General features: G+C 38.9%; 1 protein-coding gene across 2 annotated transcripts in view; it reads right to left on the bottom strand.

Annotated features, from left to right (window-relative positions):
• Positions 1 to 506: 506 nt before the first annotated feature.
• SLC30A8 (solute carrier family 30 member 8) overlaps positions 507 to 23,904 on the bottom strand; it is a 35,937-nt gene continuing 12,539 nt past the window's right edge. Inside the window, exons 3-8 of one of the 2 annotated variants that reach the window (XM_025450984.3) lie at positions 16,985 to 17,131; positions 14,342 to 14,495; positions 11,029 to 11,179; positions 9,332 to 9,437; positions 4,308 to 4,442; positions 507 to 2,954 (exon numbers count right to left, since the gene is read on the bottom strand). In XM_025450984.3, coding sequence (XP_025306769.1) covers positions 2,812 to 2,954; positions 4,308 to 4,442; positions 9,332 to 9,437; positions 11,029 to 11,179; positions 14,342 to 14,495; positions 16,985 to 17,131 — 836 coding nt within the window. In that variant the 3' untranslated portion in view covers positions 507 to 2,811. Of the gene's footprint in view, positions 2,958 to 4,307; positions 4,443 to 9,331; positions 9,438 to 11,028; positions 11,180 to 14,341; positions 14,496 to 16,984; positions 17,132 to 23,904 lie in introns of both variants that reach the window. The other variant, XM_025450983.3, reaches the window with a different exon arrangement.

Below are 23,904 nucleotides of genomic sequence, written 5' to 3'. Positions count from 1 at the left end.
GTTAGGGGACCATGGGGCAATTCCTTTGGTTGATGTACAGATCCCCCTACCTGGGGGATTATGTTTACCTGGCATTTAGTATGTTCCTGGCATTAAAATAAAAGATAAGTGTGATTTTAAAAAGAAAGCAGTTACCCTAGAACTTGTGTGCTTTCCAGGTCTTAAGGGCTCTATCCTACACAAAATACGGAAAAGCAAAACCATTCAACAGGCTTTGAGACAGGAGGAATGATTTGACATGAACTATCCCTGCCATTTTAAGAGCCAGCTGAGGCAGGACACATTAGTAACCTGAGTGGCTCTAATTCTGGTTGCCTAAACGTGCTTACTGAGGTGGGGGACAAGTCTATTTGTCAGCAGAATGCTAAGTAGTGATTTCGGCAGTGCTGATTGATTTGCAGAGATGGCACAGATGTGACCTCCTCCGTCAAAGTCGATGTTTTCTTGGCCCTCAAAATTTCAGAAAAATACAAATATAAATGAAAAATAATGACAGGACCCACACATAGCCCCAGAGTCATTGCCTCAACAATTATTTAATGCCTGCTAGGTTTCCAGCACCCTGCTGGATGCTGACAATGACATAAAAATCATCAAAGACATAACTTTTGTTCTACAAAATTAATAATGGCAATGTTAAAATTATATAGTTTTAAAAATCAGAGTTGAACATTTCCTTTGCCACATATATTCTGCTTTCAAATTGAAAATTAACAGGTAGGGGCGCTTGGGTGGCACAGTCAGTTAAGCATTCAACACTTGGTTTTTGCTCAGATCATGAGATCGAGCCCCACATCAGGCTCCATGCTCAGCATGGAGTCTGCTTGAGTTTCTCTCTCCCTCTCCCTCTGCCCCTCCTCCTCGTGATCTTTTTCTCTCTATAAGTAAATATTTTTAAAAATTAAAAAGTAAACATGAGTATACCTTCCATATAGTCTTCCCTTTGTCTAGAATGCCCTTTTCTTCATCTGTCTAGACAAATCTCAGATATAAGTCAAAGTCCAGCATGACTATCTCCTCAATAACATGAAGCCTCAGTGGCTATGCCCACATGGCAATGCCCCTTTAGACCCCATCCACATGTTTGCAATTCAAGATATTACTGTAGGTGTCTGGATATGTGTCTGAATCCCCCACTCAATGACCTTCTGTGGTTGAAGTTCTTTTAGACTCCAGCTATTCTTTAGAATATCTCTGGATGTGTTAAAAAACAAAAACAAAAACAAAAACAAAAAAACAGAAGTTTAGGTTCCAAACCATACCCATTAAATCAGAATTTCCAGGGTGTAGGCCTATACTTCTTTATTTTACTTTACTTTCTACAGGTGATGAGTTACAATCAGTGCTAGAAGCACGGAATTATACAATCAATGACTCTGAATGAATCTTACTTTGCCAAATGGACTTGCTCATCTCTCTTCCCTCATGTCCTCCATGTTTTTTTTAACTCACCCCTCAGTACCCTCCAGCCACAAGGGCCTTCCTCATTTCCTCCCATGTACCAAGTTCTTTTTTCATGGTGCCCATTCATGCTCTTGGTTCTTCTAGAATGTACTTCCTCCTAAATTAATCTGGCTATCACCTAGTTTTCTATTCAGGTCTCAACTTGAATGCTGTTTCTTCAGGGAGGCTGTCCATTGACCTCTCCCAATCTAAACCAGCCTCTCCTCCTTTATCACTTACCACTCTTTGTAATACATTCTTGGTATTTACTGGTGGAATGCCTGTCTCCCCAACAAAAGGGAAATAGCTCCATGAACAAAAAGGCCGTATTGACATAGTTCACCAATACTCAGCTCATAGCCTGCATCGACAAACTATTTTTGAATGAATGAATGACATTGATTAAATTACTTAACCTCTGTGAGCCTGTGTCCTTATCTATACATGATGGTATTAATTCCGACTTTCCCAAAGTTGTCATTCAAATGAAATGAGGTGACATATCTAAACAGCCCAGTGCAAAACCTGGACAATAGCTGGGACTCCATAAATATTATTCAATTATTCAAGATCCGGAAGTTCTCAATTCTTTGACTAAATTATTTTCCATGTGACCTGAGATAAGAATTCTGATGCTCTGTGCTTCTGTTCTATTATTAGGTCATACCATATGAAAACACTCAAAAAACAACAATTTCATAATTTTTCATTGGTCCAGAGCTTTTATACAGAAAGTAAAATGTCACTCAATAGTTTTAGGCATATTAAAACATAATTTGTAATTGATAAGGAAAAAGGACATTTCTACCCCATTTAGTAAATAGTGATATGGATAGGGAGAGAAAAGATTCTGCTCCAAATCATATTATAACTTCCTAAGAGAGTCAAGTTATGGTGGGATGTTAAGTTTCCAGAATCTCTTTTAACCTTGCTTGGCTCTTCTTATTTTGCTTCTCATGTTTTCAGAGAATTTTGTGACTTTCCTTGGCACCAATTCCTAATAAGAGTTTCCTGAGTTCAATTTTACCCACTCACTCAGGATACATTATTGAATGGAGAGGAACTTTTTATTGCCTATGGTTACAAACAGCTTTTATTTCAGTCCCAGTCAGGAATAAGACTATAAGACTACACACATTCCTGTAATTGAACACAGCTACTGATGAGTTGATAATCCAATTGGCTGATGAGTCTAAATGCATTTTCATTTATGGTGGATGGACTAAAAAAAGAAGGATATAATGTGCACTGTACTGTGTCATGAATTTCTCAAACTTCTTCCTTTGGTACTTTATTTCTTAGGTTCTAGAAACTGCAGAGCAGCATATAGTGGCCCATCAAAACTGGGAAGTTGACATTGTGACTGAACTAGTCCCGGGGGTCTTCACAGAAAAAGCAGTTGGGGTCCTGGTCAGCTGGAGATTCCATCTGAATGGTGAGCGAGTGCACAGTATAGCTATTGCTGAGGGCTTTAACAATCTCTCTCCGAACAACCTGGCTGTCACGGCTGGCTGCTGTTGGGAAAGAACCACAGTGAGATTGGCACTGATTGCACACACATGGGTGACTGCTAAATTTCCAGCTTCAAGTACTTTGTCTTTGACCTGGTGGGGAGGGGCACAAGAAGAGCACTCAGAAGAAGCCACGTTGGCTCTGACAATCAGTTACATTCACACAGACAAGACAGGGGAAATTCTGGTGCAGCAAAGTACTCATCACTATGGGAACTCTTCCTGCCCACAGTTCTCTTGGGGTCTGGCGTGCTTAGAAGCTGAGCATGGAAGGGGAGATAAGGCCTGAAGAAAGCTAAGACAAAGCTCTTTCTTTCTCATATAGCCCTTTCCGCCAGTCCCCAGAGATCTTTGGGTTGCAGCTCTTGTATCTAATCAGCATTTATATCAAGGCTAGTGAAAGGAATCAGGAAGCATTTAGAGCTCCCCACAGACTCCTCCTAGAGCAGCAACCTTACTTCCATTTTTCTCTTGTTCCAAAAAGTATCAGGAGGCTCTAAGGCCCTCTCCCCCCAATAGCAACCTGTTTACTAGATTCTTCCACCTGCAGTAAAATATTGGTGTAGTGGATGCTATAAATCACCTGTAGCCAGATCTGAGATTCTCAGCAAAGATGAGGATGTCTAAGCCTAACCCTCAAATGCCTGTCGCCGTTGTTGCTGTAGCCTGCCTGCCTCTAAATAACTTCTTGAGTTATTTTTTAGCTGCCTGACATATCATTTTGCCTGAGCTGTCTCCTGAGGCAGTGAGAGATCCTCCCCCCTTCCCCCCACAGCCTGTTTCCCCAGCCCAAGGACACATAATGTGTGAATCACCTTCTATTTAAGAAAGTTTTTAGAATCCAACACCCTAAGAATTATCTCACATGGTACAGAATTTCTAACCATCCATTAATTAATCCCTGCTAGAGCGTCTTTTAGCTTGTTAGAATCTTAAGGATGAGACCTATGTCCCTTCATCTTTTTATCTTCAGTGATAGAGCACCTTAGACCAGGAGATATTCAATGAGCATTTATTGCTGAATTCATCCCATTATTTAACTGATTGGGCACCAAATCAGACAGGTGAGATCCAATTTTCAGAGTTTAAGGCTTTGAGGTTTGGGTGGCATTTAAACCATTTGTTCTACCCTCTACCCTCTGCAGTCTGCCTCAAAGGGATGTCTTCAGTATCATTGTTGCTACGATAACATTGACAAGGGGTGTTTTCAAAGGCCTTTGGTAATAGGAAACACTTTACAGTTGTTTTGACAGGCAACAGACACTAAAGAGAAGCTCTACAAAAAGGAGGGAAATTATTGAGTTTACAGGACAAGGGCTGAATTTTGGCAGGGTGTTTACAAAACTCACTGACCTGCAGCAACATGAGCTGAGAGAATCACTTGGTTCATTGCTAGAGACCAGATGTGCAAGCTGTGCACAGACACCACACCATCCACAGCTAAGATGAGCTCTTTCACATCACTGTAATTCAGGTTCTTAGGTACACCTAACAAGAGGAAGGAGAGGGAGGCTGTTTGTTATTTAACTAAATATAGCTCATCCACAGGGCTAAATGGGGCTGCAAAATCTTCTCCAGAATTTCAACTTGCCCTCCTCTTTTCTGGTTTCTTACTTCAGATGTTTACAAATCAGATTCACTTGACTGTGTCAAAGGGTTTCACATCAAAGAATGTTTGCAAAATTTACCACGCAATAACCAACAATAGCAATCATTCTCTGTTTTCGGGGTGTGTTATTAAACCAATTAAGTTTTTTCTACTATCTACTATTAAGTTATTTCTACTATCTTTGCATACACTCTAGAAACCAAAATGAAGAAACATGGGACTTGTTATGAAATAATTCTGGGTTAGCATTCTGACCACAACTACCATGAATTTACCCAAATCTTGGAACTTCTCTGATCCTCAGCAGATCTATGGTAAAATAGGGACAGTAAGAGCAATATGTATACTGAGTTCTTTGAGGAGCAAGTGGGAAAAAATTTCTGCTCTTTGTACACTACAATGCTATGTAAATCAGAGTTCTGCAATAGGTCACTTACTGAACCTTGTTAATAGGTGATACTAACATTGTAATGCCATCTTATTCGGTTTATAGAATTTTTATTGATCTAGGTACATTACTCAGGGTTTAATGACTGGGTCATATAATGTCAGAGTTTGACATCTTTCTTGATTCCAAAGGAATGGTGTGGGGGCATACAAGAAGGTAGGGATGCTGTCAGCCAATCAGCTATTCTTTCGGGCTGAGGGAACTGGGGTTTCCCCAGCTTGAAGAAGTGAAAGCTCAGGGCTCTTGGGTGGCTCAGTGGTTGAGTGTCTGCCTTTGGCTCAGGTCAGATCCTGGGGTCCTGAGATCGAGTCTTGCAATAGTCCCCCACAGCGAGCCTGCTTCTCCTTCTGCCTATGTCTCTGCCTCTCTCTGTGTGCCTCTCATAAATAAATAAATAAAACCTTAGGGGAAAAAAAGGAAAGAAAAAGTGAAAGCTGAGGGCAGAAGTATCGATCCCTTTTTTCAAATATTGCAAGGATTGTCATTTGGAAGATGAGAGGCTATGAAAGTGCAAGGGTCTTTGCTTTGGCAGAGAGAAGGCAAGCTAATGGTTGGTTAGAATTGTAAAACACATCAGTTTAATATAAGTTTTTTTAATCAACTCAACCAGCATAACAATGATAAAGCCACTTGAGGCAATAATTAAATCCATGCCAACTAACGATGACCCAAAGAGGATGCTGTAGAACAGATTTCTAAGGATGACCACCTTTTAGCTCCTACTTCAATCATATATACACAACACAAACACCTGGTGTGTTTGTTAAAAATAAATATGCCTTAGCTCCATTCCTGTCCTTCTGAAGAAAATTTCTATGGATAAGGCTCTGAAATTGACATGCTTTCAAAGTGGCTCTCCACCTTGAATGCATATTAGTATCCTCAGAAGAGATTTTAGAAATCCTGATTACCAGGTCACACCCAGGACCAATTAAATTAGACCCTCTGGGGATAAGATGAAGCATCAGTATGTTTATAGCTCATTTGGTGATTCTAACACACAGCCAAGATTGAGAACCATTGCACTGACATTAACAAACCACTGGGCAGCCCTACCTTGCAATAGTTCTCAAGTTTGCTTGCATGTTAAAAAAAAACCCATCAAAACAGGCCCTAAACTGAGTCAATTAAATCAGAATCTCTGGGTATGAGGCCTGTGCATAAGTATTTTTAAAAGTTTCCCAAATGATTGTAATGAGCAGCAAGTCAAGAACAACTTACTTAAAGGAATAGGAAATCCTTAATCCTCCTTTTTCAGGATTTAAAAGGCTTACTCATGGGGATTTCCATCTTAAAGCTAATATTAAAATTCTCTACAGTTTGAGTTTATTTTTTTAAGATTTTATTTATTTTATTCATGGGAGACACACAGAGAGAGGCAGAGACATAGAACGACAGGCAGAGGGAGAAGCAGGCTCCCCATGGGGAGCCCACTATGGGACCCTATCCTGGGACTCCAGGATGACATCCTGAGCGGAAGGCAGACACTCAACCACTGAGCCACCCAGGCATCCCAGTTTGAGTTTACTTTTTATCTCACTTCATATTGTTTCATGGAGGTAACAAAGAGCTGGTCAACATGTTCTTTTATTCTGTAAAATAAAAGGTAACAAAGAGCTGGTCAACATGTTCTTTTATTCTGTAAAATAAAATTCTGAGTTGCATAGAGCTCAGACCACTGGAAACAAGAGTTCTTAGATTAGTCATAAATAGAATGTGTATGGAGTCATGGTCGACATTGTTATATTGTAATGATAATAACCCATCTTTACCGAGAAATGGCCATATGTCGAGGTTTGCGCTAAGTACTGCATTCATAGTGCTTATCTTACTTAATCTTTGTAAGAACTTTAAGGGCTAAATGTCAAGGTCACAATTCCTATTTAATTGGGGGAGAGGAAATTGGGAGTCAGAGAGGTTAAGAACCATTGCTAAGGCTACACAGAGACCGGGGATGTCAGATTCTCAAGCCCATGGTTTGAGCGTGAAACATGATACAAATGGTAGAAGTCTAAGTCTTGCAACCCAAAGTTGCCTATTATGCCTTATGTATCATCTCTGAGGAGTTTCATGTGATCCTCTAAAAACCTATTGTCATTGTCTAGGACCCTTGAGATAAAATCACAATCCCACTACCCCCTTCCCTCTTGCCTCACTTATATCTTTACTTTTATAGAGAATACAAGTTCACTGTTACTTATTTTACTATATAAAATAATGTTGACAAGCAAGAGGATATGTTCTCACTGGCTTCAGTGCTCCATCATATACTAGAGTTTTGTTTTTTGTTTTGTTTTGTTTTGTTTTGTTTTTTCTGAAGGAGAGCCTGTGAAAGTATTAATACATCCAGGAAAATACCAAAATTAGTCTTTAAAAAATAATTGCCCAGGTTAATAAATATATGAAAAATCACTCAATATATCTCATAATGAAGGAATTACATATGGAATCAATAAAATATAATATTTCACCTGTCAGATTAGAAAAGAATCAACATTTTGATACTCAGTGATGGTGAGGATGTGAGGAAATGGGCATTCTCAGATGCTGTTGGCAGGAAAGAAATTGATATGGTATGTTTGGTAGAAATGGCAATATCTATCAAATTTTTAAATGCACATAACTTTTGAAACAGCAATATCACTTCTAAGACACAGATATTCAAGCACTAAAAAAAATATATATGGACAGAATGGTAATTACACCATTATCTATAATGTCCATCAATAAGTAAGTACATGCATCCAGGGAAATACTTCATACCATGAAAAGGAATAAGAAAAAAAAAAAGAATAAGATGTATCTCTGTATGTGCTAATATGAAAAGACCTCCAAGTGAAGAAAGTAAGGTGAACAAAATAGGAATCAATGCATAATTCTGTTTATATAAAAAAACACACTATATATGTACACATATATATGTAAATGCCTAAATATTTTTGGACAGATACATATCAACTTATTAGTAGGTGTTATCTCTGAAGAATGGGACTGAGAATTCAAAGGTGGAAAAATGAGGAAACTTTTAATAATTTTATACCATTCCATATTTTTAGAAAACTTCATTAAGTACAAGTATTATTTTATGCTAACCTAATTTGAAAACCTAATTTAAAAATTAAGCATTTTCCACGTAGGAGTTACCTGCCAGTTTCAATAATTAGCTACGTTTTCCTTAAATAAAAAGAAATAGTCACCTGAGAAGAGCTGTACTAAGAGACAGAGACAGTGGAATATACTCATCTCCAATGTACACCAACTTGTTTTTCTCCATCTGTAAGTCAGCAAAGTCCCATATTAGGAACAGCTGCAGCTCAGCACTCAGCCCTCAGAAAGGAAATAGATGCATCTGTGACTTAACAAACCAAATATTGTCACTTTCAAAGAGAGGAAGTCCACTTGTTCCACAGTGACATTTGACTCCCTTTTCTGTTTCACTGTTGTCAACATTATCATCCTCTAACATTGTCTTACATCTGTCTATCATCCTCTTACAGTGCCCAATGGGATAAAATCCTTAAACATGTGATCAGTAATGAACACTAAGAAGTGTGGGCTTTTGTGAAGGCACCTGCACTCTGAGATTGTGTTAGCCTTATGTCAAAATGTGCTGGGCAAAAAAGAAAAGTTCAAGCCAAGATCTGGATATTTTTGATTGTCCAAATGCTTGATGTGATGTAAACCTCTAATTCCGATTGAATTTTCTACGTGCTACTCTCAGTGCTCTCATGTAGTAATCCTTTAAGTGGTATGAAAAGACTATTCCAGTGGTTCTCAAAGTGTGTTCCCTGGACCAGCAGTGTCAGCATCTTGTTAAAAATTCCAATTCTTAGGCCCTACTCCAGACCTACTGGTTCTGGAACTATGAGGGTGGGCCCAGCAGCCTTAACAGACATCAAGTGATTCTGATGCACTGAAGTTTAAGGACTGTTAGCCAGGTCTACAAGGGGTTTTAGGCAAGCCCTTCATAGTAGTTATAATGCTGCCTGAGAGATAGATTATCCAATTATTCTTAAGTCTTTTCCATATATTTAGGGAGAAATTTCTATTTTTGCAATATCTCCTTCAGTGTCTGTCCTTAGTATTTGTACATATCATTTTTATACCATGCCATATCATTTAATAGTTGCTGGAGGAAAAAAGAGAAACCAGCTCTTTTTATTTGTTCCCATATGAATAAAAAAATAATATCTGTTTTCACAAAAACTCCTTATAAATTTATATTTTCCTTAGAATGCAAATTAACAGTGAATGTGCCCTGCTGTGATTATAGGGAAGAAAAAACATTGATCCTGGAAATAATAATAAAATCACTCCTACCTTCCATGAGTAAGATGGAGAAGTCCTTTAAGACAGTGATGGTGCTGGCCAAAACCAGGATGGAAAAGACAAATGTGCAGATGGGGTCAGCCATTTTATAGTCTGGCTAAAAAATACAGGGACTTTAGTTAACTGAATTCAGGCCTTCCATGAAAAGTTTGATTAATAGAATGAATAATCATCTCTGCTTCTTTTTCACATTATCACCCTTCGCCTGCCTGACATTTGGCGTCCAACTCAGAGGTAAGACTTCCTGAAGACTCAATCCTTCTTTTAAGCTTCAAACTATCAGTGACGGAAGAAATTTTAAAAAGTAAATCTAAGATGTAAAGGGAAAATATCCTTGAGTTTTCTCTCCAAAGGCCTGATTTGACTTTTCTCAAATTAATAGAAGCGCAGAGTATGTGATTAAAAATATGCACAAGTTTATACAGTATTCAATGGCTTTTAGCCTTGGTAAGAGGAAAGGGTATCACCTGCCCAGAGGTGGCATATGACCAAGGTCCAGCTGGAGCTTGGTCTTGGCAGACTGGGGTTAGTTCCTTTCTTTCCCTCCTCAGGATGACACATATTTGAGGCAGGCATTTTTGATTAAGTCCTAAGAGTATAAGCTGAGGCCTCATTCTTGGCACTGTCTCACCACTGGACCCCTTAGCCTCAGGGATACCTGTTCCTCTGCCCTTGAAATTTTGTGCCACTAAAAAGTCCATGCCCAATTACCTCTGAGAAACTCTCAAATTCTACTAACCAGTGCAAGTTTGAACAATTTTGCCTTAAACTTGAAGCTTTCAATGAATATATGCTCAACTGAATTCAGATATGTCTGTAATTTTTGTTTATATGTTTTTATTTTTTAATAAAAATGATAAAGAATCCCTGCTAACTGGATGATCAAGATGCAAATAACAAAGCTAAATGCTCTTCTCCATTACTTCTACCTCCACCTCAGTGCACTTCCATCAGTTCTTGGCCTAACAGATCTGTGGTAAATGTTTGTTTAGGGTCAGAGGTTCACCCAGGATCCATCCCAACTTCCCATTAACACCCTGACATTGGGAGGAGAATTATCTTTCCCCCATTGTGGGTAATATTGGTGAGACAGTCAATCAGATTCTCTCCCTCCCAAGCCAAGCAGCAGGTACAAGATCCTACCTTAGTCTGTTGGACTCTTTCCCAGAAATACACATTTCAGCAGAATGACAAGAAATGGGGGGAAATGGCTGAGGCACATTCATTTTTACATTGGTACTTGGGACAGAAAGTGGATAGTTTCTGAAATCTAAGACACCCAATGTTGTCTTTATTTCTACCTTGATTTCTGTCCAAGAGTACATCAAATAAATTCCAGTCAATAAATATATTTTTTCTTAAGTAAGCTAGACATCTTTTCCCTTACTTATAACCCAAGAATCCTAAGGTATCCATTGTTCCATTGCTGTTCATCTTAGCTCCATAACAAAAGTAACTACTTTTTGGAAAGACTGGTGCCCCTATAGTTTAAGACATAGCACTTAGGAATTTGGAAAGTCTAAGGTTTCAGGCTTTGGATATTTGTTTGTGTGTTTAAACCTTGCAAAGCAGTTGGTATAGGCAAATATAGGCTGTCCACCTCATTTAAGTTAATATTGGCATGTCAGCTCCTGTACTACAAAATCTATAAATTTACTATGACAGTGAGCAAACTCAAACATTCTCACCTTAAAGTAGATAATAAGTGCACTGGTTAGCACACTGATGCTCTGAAATAGATCTCCAAGGGCATGCACAAAAGCCGCTCTGACACTGGCATTAGCTTGCACTTCCTTATGATTGTGGCCAGGGTGTTTTTGGTGCAGAATCACACTTAGCCTGAAAAAGAGAAGGGTATTCTTGGCACACGTGAGATTAGCCCGTGAAAACCTATGCAGCATAATGGGGAATTCACAAGACCATGTATTATCTAGGATTGCAGATAGTTGAAATATTAATGCTGTAAAATGTACTATTTTGGACTAATTTTTGAAAACAAATGTATCATAGAATTTTAAATTTTTACACAAGGAGAGACAACAAAAGTTCACTTCAGATAGTTCTTCTATCTACCCAGTGCTACTATGGTTCACCTGAAAACTGGAAAGTATCACTTCCTAAATGAAACTATTTGATAATGAAGAGGGAAAATATCATTTATTGAGGGTCTACTGAATGTCAGGCATTAAGTTAGGCTTAAAGCTGTGCTTTGGTGGGAGCTAAATTAAATGTACTGGTTTCAAATGCAAACGACAGCAAAGGGGGTAAAACAAAAATAAAATTTCATTAGGTTCAGATTTTTAAAAAAATATTTTATTTTACTTAATTTTGTTCATTTCTATGAGAACTTAAAATCTGAATAATTTCTTAATGGCCAATGATGATACTCATGTGCTTGTATATATGTAGCTATTAATAAGAAACTAAAATGTTTTAATGTATTTTAAATATATATGTAAATATTATGCAATTTAACATGTAAATGTATATAGAAATGCAAACATATATAAATTTTATACAGTCCTAAGAGTATAAGCTGTGGCCTCATTCTCTCTCTGTATATAACACATTGCAAAATTTAACATCTCCTATCCAAGTCAAAGAGATAAGTATTAGCCACAATAAATTATGTATCTGATTTTATTTTGGAACAAGGATTTTTAAAAAATTATTCTTTAGTACCACATATCTCAGTCTAAAGTGCCTGTTAAATTGAATGTCATCACCACAAAGTGGGATGATTGCTCTCCAGCAAGATTTGATCATTACATAATGTACGGTTTTTAGATGGTCACTGTTTGGGCAGAAATTCATCCTTAATTAATAGTTACCACTTAAGAATCTTCAGACAGCCTGATATGCCTGGCAGTTAAACATACTCTCTTTCTAGGTCTATTCATATGTGCTTATCATATTGTCACTCATTCTTTTACTCATTTTATTAGAAAAAAAGTACTTAGGGACTGTTGTGTGCCAGGCACTGCTAAATGCTTGGGGTATAAAGGTGAATGAAACATGGTCCCCCAAGTAGCTTTAAGTATAATGGAGAGGGCAGAGATTTTTAAAAGACCCAAATAAATGAAAATTCTAATTTTAATAAGTCTACTAAGAACTTGTGCTATGGATAACACAACAGAGAAGTCTGATTTAGTTAGACAAAGCAATTGAATTGGAGCTAAAGGTTATGTTAGAGTTAAATTGTAGGCTGGAGAGGAGAGAATGTTTCCGGCAGGGAAAACAGCATGCGATAGCCTTAAGGCTCTATCACTAATCCTCATCCTAGAACCCCTTTGCAACTTCTATTAGAACTTTCTTTCCTGATTTTGGGTCTCCAAAGAATAGATTTATTCCAGACTATAGTTATGATATTTCTATATTCAGACAACACAGCATCTAGCAACACTTGAAACCTATAATCCCAGTTCTGGGAGAAAACATTATAGTCACTCGGTATATTTATCCACAAATAACTATCTCCTTGCACAGGAAAGTCACCACTTTTCAATTCCCTTGTCTTTCTAAGTATGAGAAGTACCTTCAATGTTAAGGTCAAAGTTCAAAAGCAGTTTCAATAAAAAAAAAAACAAAACTTGGATGGTATCAATTTAGAAAGTCAAACTTGATCATCAAGGTTCTAGATTTATGGGGTAGTTAGCTGGGTGTATCTTTCATATTCATGTAACATCGACACTACCTATGTGACATATGACTCTCAGGAAATTTTTAATATTTTCATTTTCCCTGCTGTTTTGTGGACATATTATTCTCCTTATGCAAAGATGATGTTATTGACTCCTACTCAGCGGCACATGTGCTCTGCCTTATTTGTCTCCTTGTGGTGATAGATTTGCATTGATCTCCACACGCTTTTTCTCCCACTGCCAATATGAAACACATTCTCAAGTTAGCTGATTGGAAGTAGGGACCTACTCAGTAATAGCAGTCAAATTCCACTCTTCTAACTGTTTAGCTCAGAGATTCTGACCAATGATTTGCACACTAGGAGGTAAGGAACTGAAACAGGCAGAAGGTAAAGGGATTAGAGTGACCTGAGGAGCTTTTTCAAAGTGTCTATGTTCAGAGTGTCTCTCTTACAAGGATCTTTCTGTTACATTGGGCCTATCTAGATAACCCAAGAGAGTCTCCCCATCTCAAAATCCATTCTTAATCAGATTTGCAAAGTTCCTTTTGCAATGTAAATTAATATACTCACAAATTTCAAGGGTTAGAATGTGGAAATCTTTGAGGGGCCATTCATTATTCTGTCTACCACAGATGATTGATAAATAGATAGATGATACAGTTTTAAATAGTGTTGCCCAGAATCAAGCTATCAAATGGTAAGGAACAAATCAACCAAAAAATATCAAAGACCTGGCCTCAAAACCCCCTTATCATGAACAATCAAATAGCTCATTAGGGTAAGAGAAGAGCAATATAGTAATGATCACATGTCCAGTAAGGCATCACATGTCTCATAAGAATAAATTGCCTGTGTAAGAGAGTGGATCAACAAGTGGAAACTAAAGAAAGAGTTTAGCTAATACAGCTTAAGAAGCAATTTTCATATAGTCACAATGATACAAAGATAAGAGAGACTGCTTTGAAGAGAAATAAATTCCCGGTTATTAGTTCTGTTAAAATATATGACACTAATGACTATTTTATTGGGATGTTGCAAAGGAGAATTCAAAAGTAGAAAGAAAACTGAAGTAAATGAAATTTAAGATCCCTTCCAACCCATAATGTGTTGTTCATGTAACAAAAACTAAATAGGAATAAGTCATATCTCATATGGAACCATCACTATGCATGAGAGCAAACTGGCCAGGAGCTCGATTCTGGGCCTAGTAGATCTAGATTCAGATCCCGGCTCTGCATTACCTCACTGACAATTTATTCAATTTATCATCTTCAAAAGTGGAAGAATTAAACAAAAACAAACAGGGTTAAAGACAGGGTTAAAGACAACTTTTATGGGCAGTGTGTGGAGTGACTTACATAATGTTGGCTGCCACAGCACAGCCTGAAACCAGGATCATCACCGTCCCCTGGATCTGGTAATCGGGGTACAGCAGGCGTTCACATGCCAGGTACACCAACACCCCAGTCACCACCCAGACGCACAAGATGGACAGCAGGGCACCTAGGATCTCTGGGGATTCAAGCACACAGATACCCAGACACAAAGAATTTGTGAATTACCTTAACCTCTCAAGAATCATAAGGCATTAACATTCCTTGCCAGCCACCCCCCTCCCTGCAAAAGAGGCTTTAAACTCATTCACTCAGTGATTCACAAAGCAAAAGTGTGGATGGATTTTAACACCAAGATGAGACACTTTAATGTTGCATTCATAAAACACCAGCGTCTGAGTTCATTATGCTCCATATTACTAAGTAATTCAAGCAAATGTTTAAAGTATATTAATTGCTATCTGCCATTGCTGTTTTCCTTGGGGATTTTAATTTAAACAGGTGCTAAAATGATTGAAACTTATTAGGAGATGAAATAATGAGACACAAAGAATAAAATGTGTTTAGAAACTCTCAATTTCACCATAAAACATTTACAACTTGCCAGTACTGGTACCTTGTGTGGAATAAAATAGTAACAAGGGAAGGCTTCAGAAGGTACTGGATGAAAATGAGTTTCATTTGCCAACCCAATGTATTGTAAACACAGAGGCAAGCTCAGAGGTATATCAACACTCTAACTGCATTTTAAGAGCAACTATATGGAAAAGAAAGATCAGAGTGGAGACATTTACATTAATATTTAAAGCTAAGATGGTGTTCAGTCTGCAGGCTGAGTAAAGCATGTTTGCTTACTTGGGAGTTCCTTAACACTTCACCCTGAACTTTAATGTAACTTCGTAGGTAGGTACTAAAAGCCTAGGAGGGCCTAGAAATATTCTGGAAGTCAGTGGTCAGGCACATTCCATACTTTTGGCCCTCCCTCTTTTAAAGCAGAACAATAGAACATGTTGTCTCCCAGGCTTCAGTCATTTATACACAGCCTTCGTGATTTTTACCACATCCACATGCCACCTGTCGTATTAGCCACTTAATACTTCTTAATAAATTCACTTTTTATACTTAGCTTCTTCCTAAACAAAGTCATCCATGAAATTACATGTTGACAAGCTAGTTCATTTTCATCTATACATCTGTAACAGTGCTGCCTAATAGGGTAACCGTCATCGCATGTGGCTGTTTTCATTTAAATTAAGTAAAATTAAAAGTCCGGTTCTTCAGTAGCAGTGGCCACATTTTAAGTGCTTTGTTGGGGGCACCTGAGTGGCTCAGTTGGTTGAGCATCCAACTCTTCAGCTCAGCTCAGGTCCTGATCTCAGGGTTGTGAGTTCAAACCCCATGCTGGGCTCCATGCTGGGTGTAGAGCATACTTAGAAAGAATAAATAAAAAGAAAATAAAGTGCTCTAAGGCCACGTTATACTCTGTATTATAGAACATTTCTCTTGAAGCAGAGAGTTCTATTGAACAGCACTGGTCTTCTAGAGTATCAGTGTTCATGGACTTCCATCACCAGGATGAGAAAGTACAAGCAGTATTCTAAATTCTAGGGACGCCTGGATGGCTCAGCGGTTTAGTGCCTGCCTTCAGCCCAAGGCATGATCCTGGAGTCCCGGGGTGAGTCCCGCATTGGGCTCCCTGCATGGAGCCTGCTTCTCCCTCTGCCTGTGTCTCTGCTTCTCTCTCTGTGTGTCTCTCACTAATAAATAAATAAAATCTTTTAAAAATAAATAAGTAAATAAATAAATAAATAAATTCTAAAAGTTCTGAGTTCTGTCTGTGTTTACAAAACATCCTATGTTTACAAAATAGCTTTGACCAATAGCATCAGAAAGGAGAAAGTACATATAAAAAATGTATACAGACAAATGACAAGTGCTCAGACAAAGACATGTTTTCCAAGTACAGCACTGATCAGGGTCTGGAAAGCATCTTCATATCACATCGTCACAAATTCTTTTTATTGATGTTTATTGCCTCATCTCTTCTTCTCCCCTTCCTTTTCTCTGAGCATTACAGGAAAGGCAATCCAAAACCCTTGTGATGATAAATTATTTGGTGTGAAATCAGAACTTTCCGCCATCCTAAGCTTGAAAAACCACAGTGCATATTGCCATAAGTCATGGTCTGTATCTAGAGGCAACTTTCAGTGAAGGCTGGTCATGTAAGAGGTTGGCCACCCTTGCTCTGCCCTAGATTTTCTTCACATTTTATTCTCGATTTATCTATGAGAAGTTCTTCAATCTCTGTAGCTCTCTTGGGCTCTCTGTGCCTTACTTTGCAAAATGGTAGAAGTTTTATCCCATCCTCCCTCCCAGATGCAGAGTAACTGAATGAACGGTACCACACCCTGAGACCCTTGGGCTGGGGCTCTTGCTAAAGTGATACAAGTTCCTGCTGTCCCATTGGAGTAGAGGGAGCACAATTAATCTGGCTTTTTGACAAATCAACATTGAGAACATGTGTTCCCAGGCACGCATCCTCTTAATCCTGTGCGCCGATGTGCCTAAGGGATTTTTGAATGAGGCTTTGCTTGTCTCTTCTGTTTTTATCCTTAGTTTGACTGTATAGCACTGCTTTGCCATTAATGCTCAGTGGGGGAACTGTACCTGCCCGGTGCCATCCAAATGTCAGCTGCTTCGAGGGAGGCTTTGATGACAACCACAAGGAGAAGAGACTGAGCAGGAAACTGGTCAGGTCAATTAAGAGGTGGGCAGCGTCTGTGATGACAGCAAGACTCCCAGCAATGTGGCCACCTAGGGAATGCAGAACATTACGTGGGATTAGGGCCCCCTAGGGGCCCCAGGATTAGGGCAACTAGATTCACATGCATACTAACCATGGTGAAAATTGCCACAGATTCACAAAGCTTTGTAAGACAAAAGATATCAACATTGATTTAATCCACCTCTTCTCAATTTGATAAGAAACGGACACCCATAGAGTACATAGGATTTGAACATGTGGAAAAGGATTTCAAGGGAGCGGCCATTCCTGGGAGAGGGAAAGTACAGAGACTGGAAAGTGTAGGCACATTTAGAGAACATCACAGTTAGACTGGGACATCAGAGTTCAAAAAAAATATGAAAAGATGAGCCTGGAGAGGAACTTAATCCCAGGACTCCAGGATCATGACCTGAGCCGAAGGCAGACATCTAACCACTGAGTCACCCAGGCGTCCCTCTCAGCCTTTGGCTCAGGTCGTGATTCCGGGGTCCTGGGTTGGAGTCCCACATCGGGTTCCCCACAGGGAGCCTGCTTCTCCCTCTGCCTGTGTCTCTGCCTCTTTCTCTGTGTCTCTCACTAATAAATAAAATCTTAAAAAAAAAAAAAAAAAAAAGATGAGGCTGGCGAGGTATGGGCTGGATTTGAAGAATCTTGTACTGAAGTCGGAGGACCTGGACTACTGTCTATAACCCAGGGGTTGTGGTCAGGCCCACAGCTGTGTTTGGACTTGACTTGTGGTTTTACCAAGGTTTTTACCACTTCCTTCTGCTCTCCTAATTTATATTACCCACCTGAGTTCAAGATCCCTATTATGAACAGTGGGGGGCAGTAAAGGAAAGGGCAGACACGTTCCACTGAGGTCTTGAAGTGTAACCACTACCCAATAAACTGTAGGAAGGGAACCCAAGCCATGGACATCCTGACTTGCCTTTCTTCCTATTTGGTTTGCCTTCTTTACCTCCTTCTAGCTCTGCAAGAAAAGACCTCCAGCCCCCAAAATAGAAATCAAAAGAAACCTTTGTTTCTTCTTTCCCAAACAGGGCTCCTTGTTTGAGAACAGTCTTTATTGCTACATCTTCCTGAAAAAGAGCTGCGCCAACCAGGTGTCTTCCTGGCAGCTGTTTATCGCCTGTGTATGACAAGCGACAGAGACTTATCAGTCACCAGCCCCTCCATCATCAGACTCACCTTGTCTCAACTAATGATTTTTAAAAATTACATATATGGCTCATAATTGCAATAATCCCCACAGACCACTGGCTCTAGCTGTAGTTAATAACTGGTTTGTCAAAGTTTAATGGTCTGAAGCAAAGTAGTCTTCAAGCTTGTTACTGAGCTGTCAGTGCAAAAAATCACAATGATTCATTAGCCAAAAGGCAACATTTTGCTAACAAATCAGCTTTTCTTCCAATTATCCTCTAATGTTGCTCTCTCTGCCAAACTCGGGGGTCTGATAATAAAGCTGTGTTAATAATGCAGTATTTCTTACCGGGAGAATGGCTACATGCAGATTAGCAGCTGACCACCATGTCGGCAAGGAACAAGAGTGAGGATTCCATGCTCAGCTCAAATTGTAGCTTAAGTCAAGGGAGAGGAGTCCTATAGGGGCTCTTCAACAGGCTCAACTGAATCAGTAGATGACTGAGCGAGAAAGATAACTTGCTTTGGAAGAAGCATATTGATTTGGACGCCCAGGAAGTGAGAACCACTTTGCATCATCATTGCTACTTCTAAGAACAGTCCAGAAAACTGTGAGCAATCATGCTGAACCCTATAGAGAAAACTGTGCAAGAGGTAGTTTCTGACTCAACTTGCATTTGCTTCTGAAAGCATGGGTTAGGGCAGCCCGGGTGGCTCAGCGGTTTAGCGCCTCCTTCAGCTCAGGGCTGATCCTGGAGACCCGGGATTGAGTCCCATGTCAGGCATGGGGCCTGCTTCTCCCTCTGCCTGTGTCTCTGCCTCTCTCTCTCTCTGTGTCTCTCATGAATAAGTAAATTAAAAAAAAAAATTTTTTTTTAAACATGGGGTATTATTGATAATGATTGTTGTCATCCAGCCAATATCTATTGAGTCCTTCCTGTGCTCGGTACAGGGATGGGGTACACAAAGATACACAAAGTTACACAAAGATACACAAAGATACACAAAGTTCAACAGAGTCCTTGTCTTCAGTGATCTCATTGTCGAGCATTCACCACACTCAAGACTGTACCGTGGGCTAGGAGGATCAGAAAACCATTCTCCTTGGGAGCATTGAGGAATTTTTCACAGGAGAGGGGGGGTAAGACAGAGCTAGAAGGGAAGAGTTTTTCAGGAAGAGGTAAGAGCAAGAACCAAAACAGAAAGAAATGAAAGAAGATGGCACCTTTGTGGAAAATCAAGAGGTGTGGAGTGTTGGGTGAATAGCTAGAAATGAGAGTGGAAATGCGGGTTGGGGACCCACTTGTGGGAAACTATGTCAGGCTGGAGAATTTGAATGTTATCCTATGGGATAAGAGAATCTACTGTGATTTGAGGCAAGGTTGTGATGTACTCATATCTGTATTTGAGAGAGAGAGAGAGATCTTTGCCGGCAATGTGGAGGCTGACCTGGAGGGAGGAGAAGCTGGAGGTTAAGACGCAACAGCAATAGCCAAGGAAATACAATGAAGGCATGAAGGAAGGCAGGAGCACTCACACATGTATGGATTACTGGCAAGATAGAGAAGGCAGTGCACTGATGACAAGACAGGAGAGGGACTAGGGACTAAGTTCTGGAAATGCACTCTTCCTAGGGCCTGTGGGGTGAGTGGACAGTGGGGAGCCATTGGGCCTGGGTCTCATACTAACCTCAGTTTCAGAGAGTGGGTGGTAAGTACACATGGCATGTTCTGTGGAGAACAGACACATACTTACCAAAAGGAAAGAAACAAATGTCTCTCAGACAACATTAGCTTGTATCTCATTACTGGACATCACCACTATATAATTCATATTTTAAAAATCCTCTATCTTATGAAGAGCATTATTATACTATATCATAGTATATTATTAATAATATATAGTAATAGAATTATTATACTATATAAAACAAAATTATACTATCAAAAACACAATGCACTGAGTTGTTACTTAACAAGTATTTAACATACACCACAGTTTGCATAGGCGTGTTTTGACACCTCTTAAATTTTTAATATCAGAAACCTCAAAAAATATAAGTGGCCTAAGCCTCTGAGACACCGACTCTAGTACAAAGTAAGCCTCCTTATCAGTAAAGCTTGTGGTTATCAAACCACCCAGCCATAGCTCTCTCTAAGAGAAGTTTCTTACTCTGAGATATTCACTATCTCCCCCAGGCAGCTCCCAGCTCTGTTTTCCTATCTAGCATCCTCCTGCCTCCTCCATCTGTGCTTCACACTCTAAATAGTCCTCCTGTAGGATGTCTCTCTCTCTCTCTCTGACCATTCTCAATTGCTTCCAGTAATTGCCATAGTTAAGCTGATTTTTGTGAGTTCTTGGTGTCCATATAACTGTCTTTTTAAATAGGGATATGCATTTATATGTGCATGTTAGGGCCTTTCCATAATTAGGAGTTTTCACAAGCAGTCAAAAAGAGTTCCAATTCAACAGATTCAAGGCCCATTAACAGTAGACACACTAATGCTTATAACCTTCTCTGATTCCTCCCACCAGTCTGCTTTGTGGCCAATTCTCTCTCTAAACACAGCCCTATGACCTGGTTCTCCCCTGTTCTAAATGTCAATTATCCTATAAGGCCTACAGAATTAATCCAGGTTCCCTAGCCAGGCCTCATGGTCTTTCTTGAGCCCCAACTACCATTCTGCTTTTATTCAGCACTCACCCTGTTTTATTTTACATCACTTATTTAGATAGATCTTAGATAGGTTCAGTTGTAAGTCATAAATGTCTTAAGCAAACTGGCTTCGACAACAACCACAAAATGAACATTGGCTCAAATAGCTAGAAAAAATCAGGGTAGGATTGGATCCAATGCATTCTAATCCTAAGGTTCAAAAAACGTTTGGGATGGGGTGGGCTCTGCCCTGTCTCTAACTGTTGATATTTATTGTCTTACTGGAGACAGACTTACTTCACCCTTGGCAAGAAAAGTTGGACACTAGAAGCTCCAGGTTTCTATCATTTCAGCAGAGTATTTGTAGAGGATAAAGAGCTGTTCTCCCCTCTAGTCTCCCTATAAAAAGACCCAGAGACTCTGAGTAATCTTGCTTGGCATCTCATAACCAGTCTTGCCTCTGAGCATGTGGTTTGTGGTCCAGGAGGACCAGAACTGCATTCAGTACAGTGAGTAGGAGGAAGCTTCCTGTATAGGCAATCCTTGACCACGACAAACAGTGACACCAAATGCAGCTAGACATCAAGAATCACTTGAATTGCTTTCTAAGAATACAGATTTCCTGTACTATTGAAGACCTACCTGCTTAAAATCTTTCCAGGCAACGCTGATATTTACTACCTCCTGGACCACAGAAGTAATCAGGTGCTGCTCATCAGAGTGCTCCCTCTGGAAGGCCTTTTCCATCTCCCTCTTAGCCACTTCTCAGTGCCTACACAAACTTTAAGGCCTGTCTCAAATCCCATACCCTGTATGAGGACCTCCCAGATTCCCAAAAGTGACCTGAGAATAACAATAGCTTTCTCTGACCTGGTCAAGAATGGCTTTTGGTGAGGTTTGGCTGGGCTTGAATGATGATCAGGGTTTTGATGAATGTGGGGGATGAGGAGAGGCCTTTTCTATTCAAATAAAAAGACATAAGCAAAAGCTACAGAGACTTTAAGATATAGTGTTATTTTGTACAGGATGGGGGAAACAGCTGAAACAGAAAAGTCATGTAGTAAAGTAGTAAGAGAAAAAGATTGATAGTTGGTTTGGCAGCCAGATGGTGGGATGACTTGAAAGTCAAAGTAAGAACTTTTCATTTTGTCCAGAGTGCAGAGTTTTCAAATATATTGATCTCTTTTTACCTGGGGACCTAGCACAGAGGCAGCCCCTGAACCAGCTTCTCCCTGCTGCAGCACACTTTTGGGTCTACCCCCATACCCCCATACTCAGTAACATTTTCTGTGCTTGCTGTGATGGAGGAAACATTGTGAAGCCCTGAAATAGGCAAAGCAGAGCCAGTGAAGAATTCTGAAGACATATTTAACATGATGAGAGCAATGTTTTAGGAAAATCAGTTCAAAATCAATGCAGCTCGAATTCCAAATGAGTCTGTCAGTATCCACTTAATTCCTTAATGACAACATCACTTTCTTCTGGCTCTCAACTGAAGCCAGATTAGAATTTATAGACTAATTAATTATTAAGAATGAAAGAGAAGAGGGAGATTGATTTGCTCACTCCAAGTGAATAACTTTTCAACACCCCTCCCCCAAAAATATGAGTAATTTTAAAATAACACGACAGGGCATAGGAAAGGTACAAGGAGAAAAATGAGTTTTATGAATGGGAGACCATCTCATTTCAGACTGTTGATTAGACATCAGCTAGGGAAAAGATGCCGTCTGTCCTCAGCATCTACATGGATTCTGGGGAAAGCAGAGTAAGAAAGTAGTGGAGAAAAACAAGCCAGTTTCTACATCTTGCTGAGCTGTGTTTGCATATAGTGTTTGCCAGTACTTTATCTGGAAAGCTATAAATTTCCAGAACATCGCCTTTTTAAGCCACATTTTGAGTAGGTTCTGTTTTTTAGATTTTCCATTTTGTCCATCTCTTACATAAGCAATAGAATACTGTCCATAATCTTATGAATTTAACTAATAAAAAAGGAATATACCTCTGGCATAAATATCAGTGGATTTTTGCAGTGAGTTTTCAAATTGGAATTGCTCAAAGTAAATTCTTTGCAATTTCATCAAGCTATTAAGTTGGTTCCTTCAAAAAACTTACCCTGGCTCTAGAAATTGTGTGATATCAATTATTTTTATAATCTTTGACTGGAAAATTATTTGCCAACCCTGGATTTTTCTTAGACTGGATGAGTCTAGGTTCTTTTCCAGTTTTCAAAAGATAAAAGTCTGAGTATAAATATAGAGGCCATAAGACTCCATAGGATTCAGAAATCAATTAATTCTGATTATTGGCTATGATAGTGCAAAACCCAAACCAAACCAAAACAAAACTAAATAAAAACAAAAACTTGGCAGGTTCTATTTTTCTTTAGTCTCAGATACTATTAATTTAGTCCTCCTTTTGGGTAGAAGAAAATGAAACCAAAATATTGATAAGATTGTAACAAGTAAGAATTGTCATGGAGTAATAGTACCTTATAATACTGTATGCCAGCTAGTTTCTAGTGTTCCTTTTTTATTTTGGGGGTGGAAAAATAAGAAAAGATACATGACATATCAAAACTTATAGATTAAATTCATAGCTAAACATAATTTTATTAAAAAAAGAAAGCATAAAAATATTTAGAGAATGATATAACTCAAGATATTAAGACATGCAATAAGACTACAACCCTGAAGAAACATGGAGAAAGTAACAAACTTTTTTTTAGTAACAAATATTTTTAAAACCAAAATTCTAAATTAAAAACAGAAAAATTTAGATGATAATAATAATAATAGTCTCAATAAACTAGATATCCACCCAGTTAATCAAGGAAAAGAAAATATATCAACAATATTAAAATGAGAAAGTAGCTAGAATAAACAAAAGAATATTAATATGAAACTGTCATGCTCCAATGTATGATAATAAATTGGAAAATTTCAGTGAGATGGTTGACTTTGGAAAAACATTATGACCAAAATACACTGGAGAAGTAGAAACTTT

This window comes from Canis lupus, chromosome 13, assembly GCF_003254725.2.
Source record: "Canis lupus dingo isolate Sandy chromosome 13, ASM325472v2, whole genome shotgun sequence".
Lineage (NCBI taxonomy): Eukaryota > Metazoa > Chordata > Mammalia > Carnivora > Canidae > Canis > Canis lupus.
The sequence above is the reverse complement of the archived record's forward strand: the minus strand, read 5'-3'. Positions and strand labels throughout refer to the sequence as shown.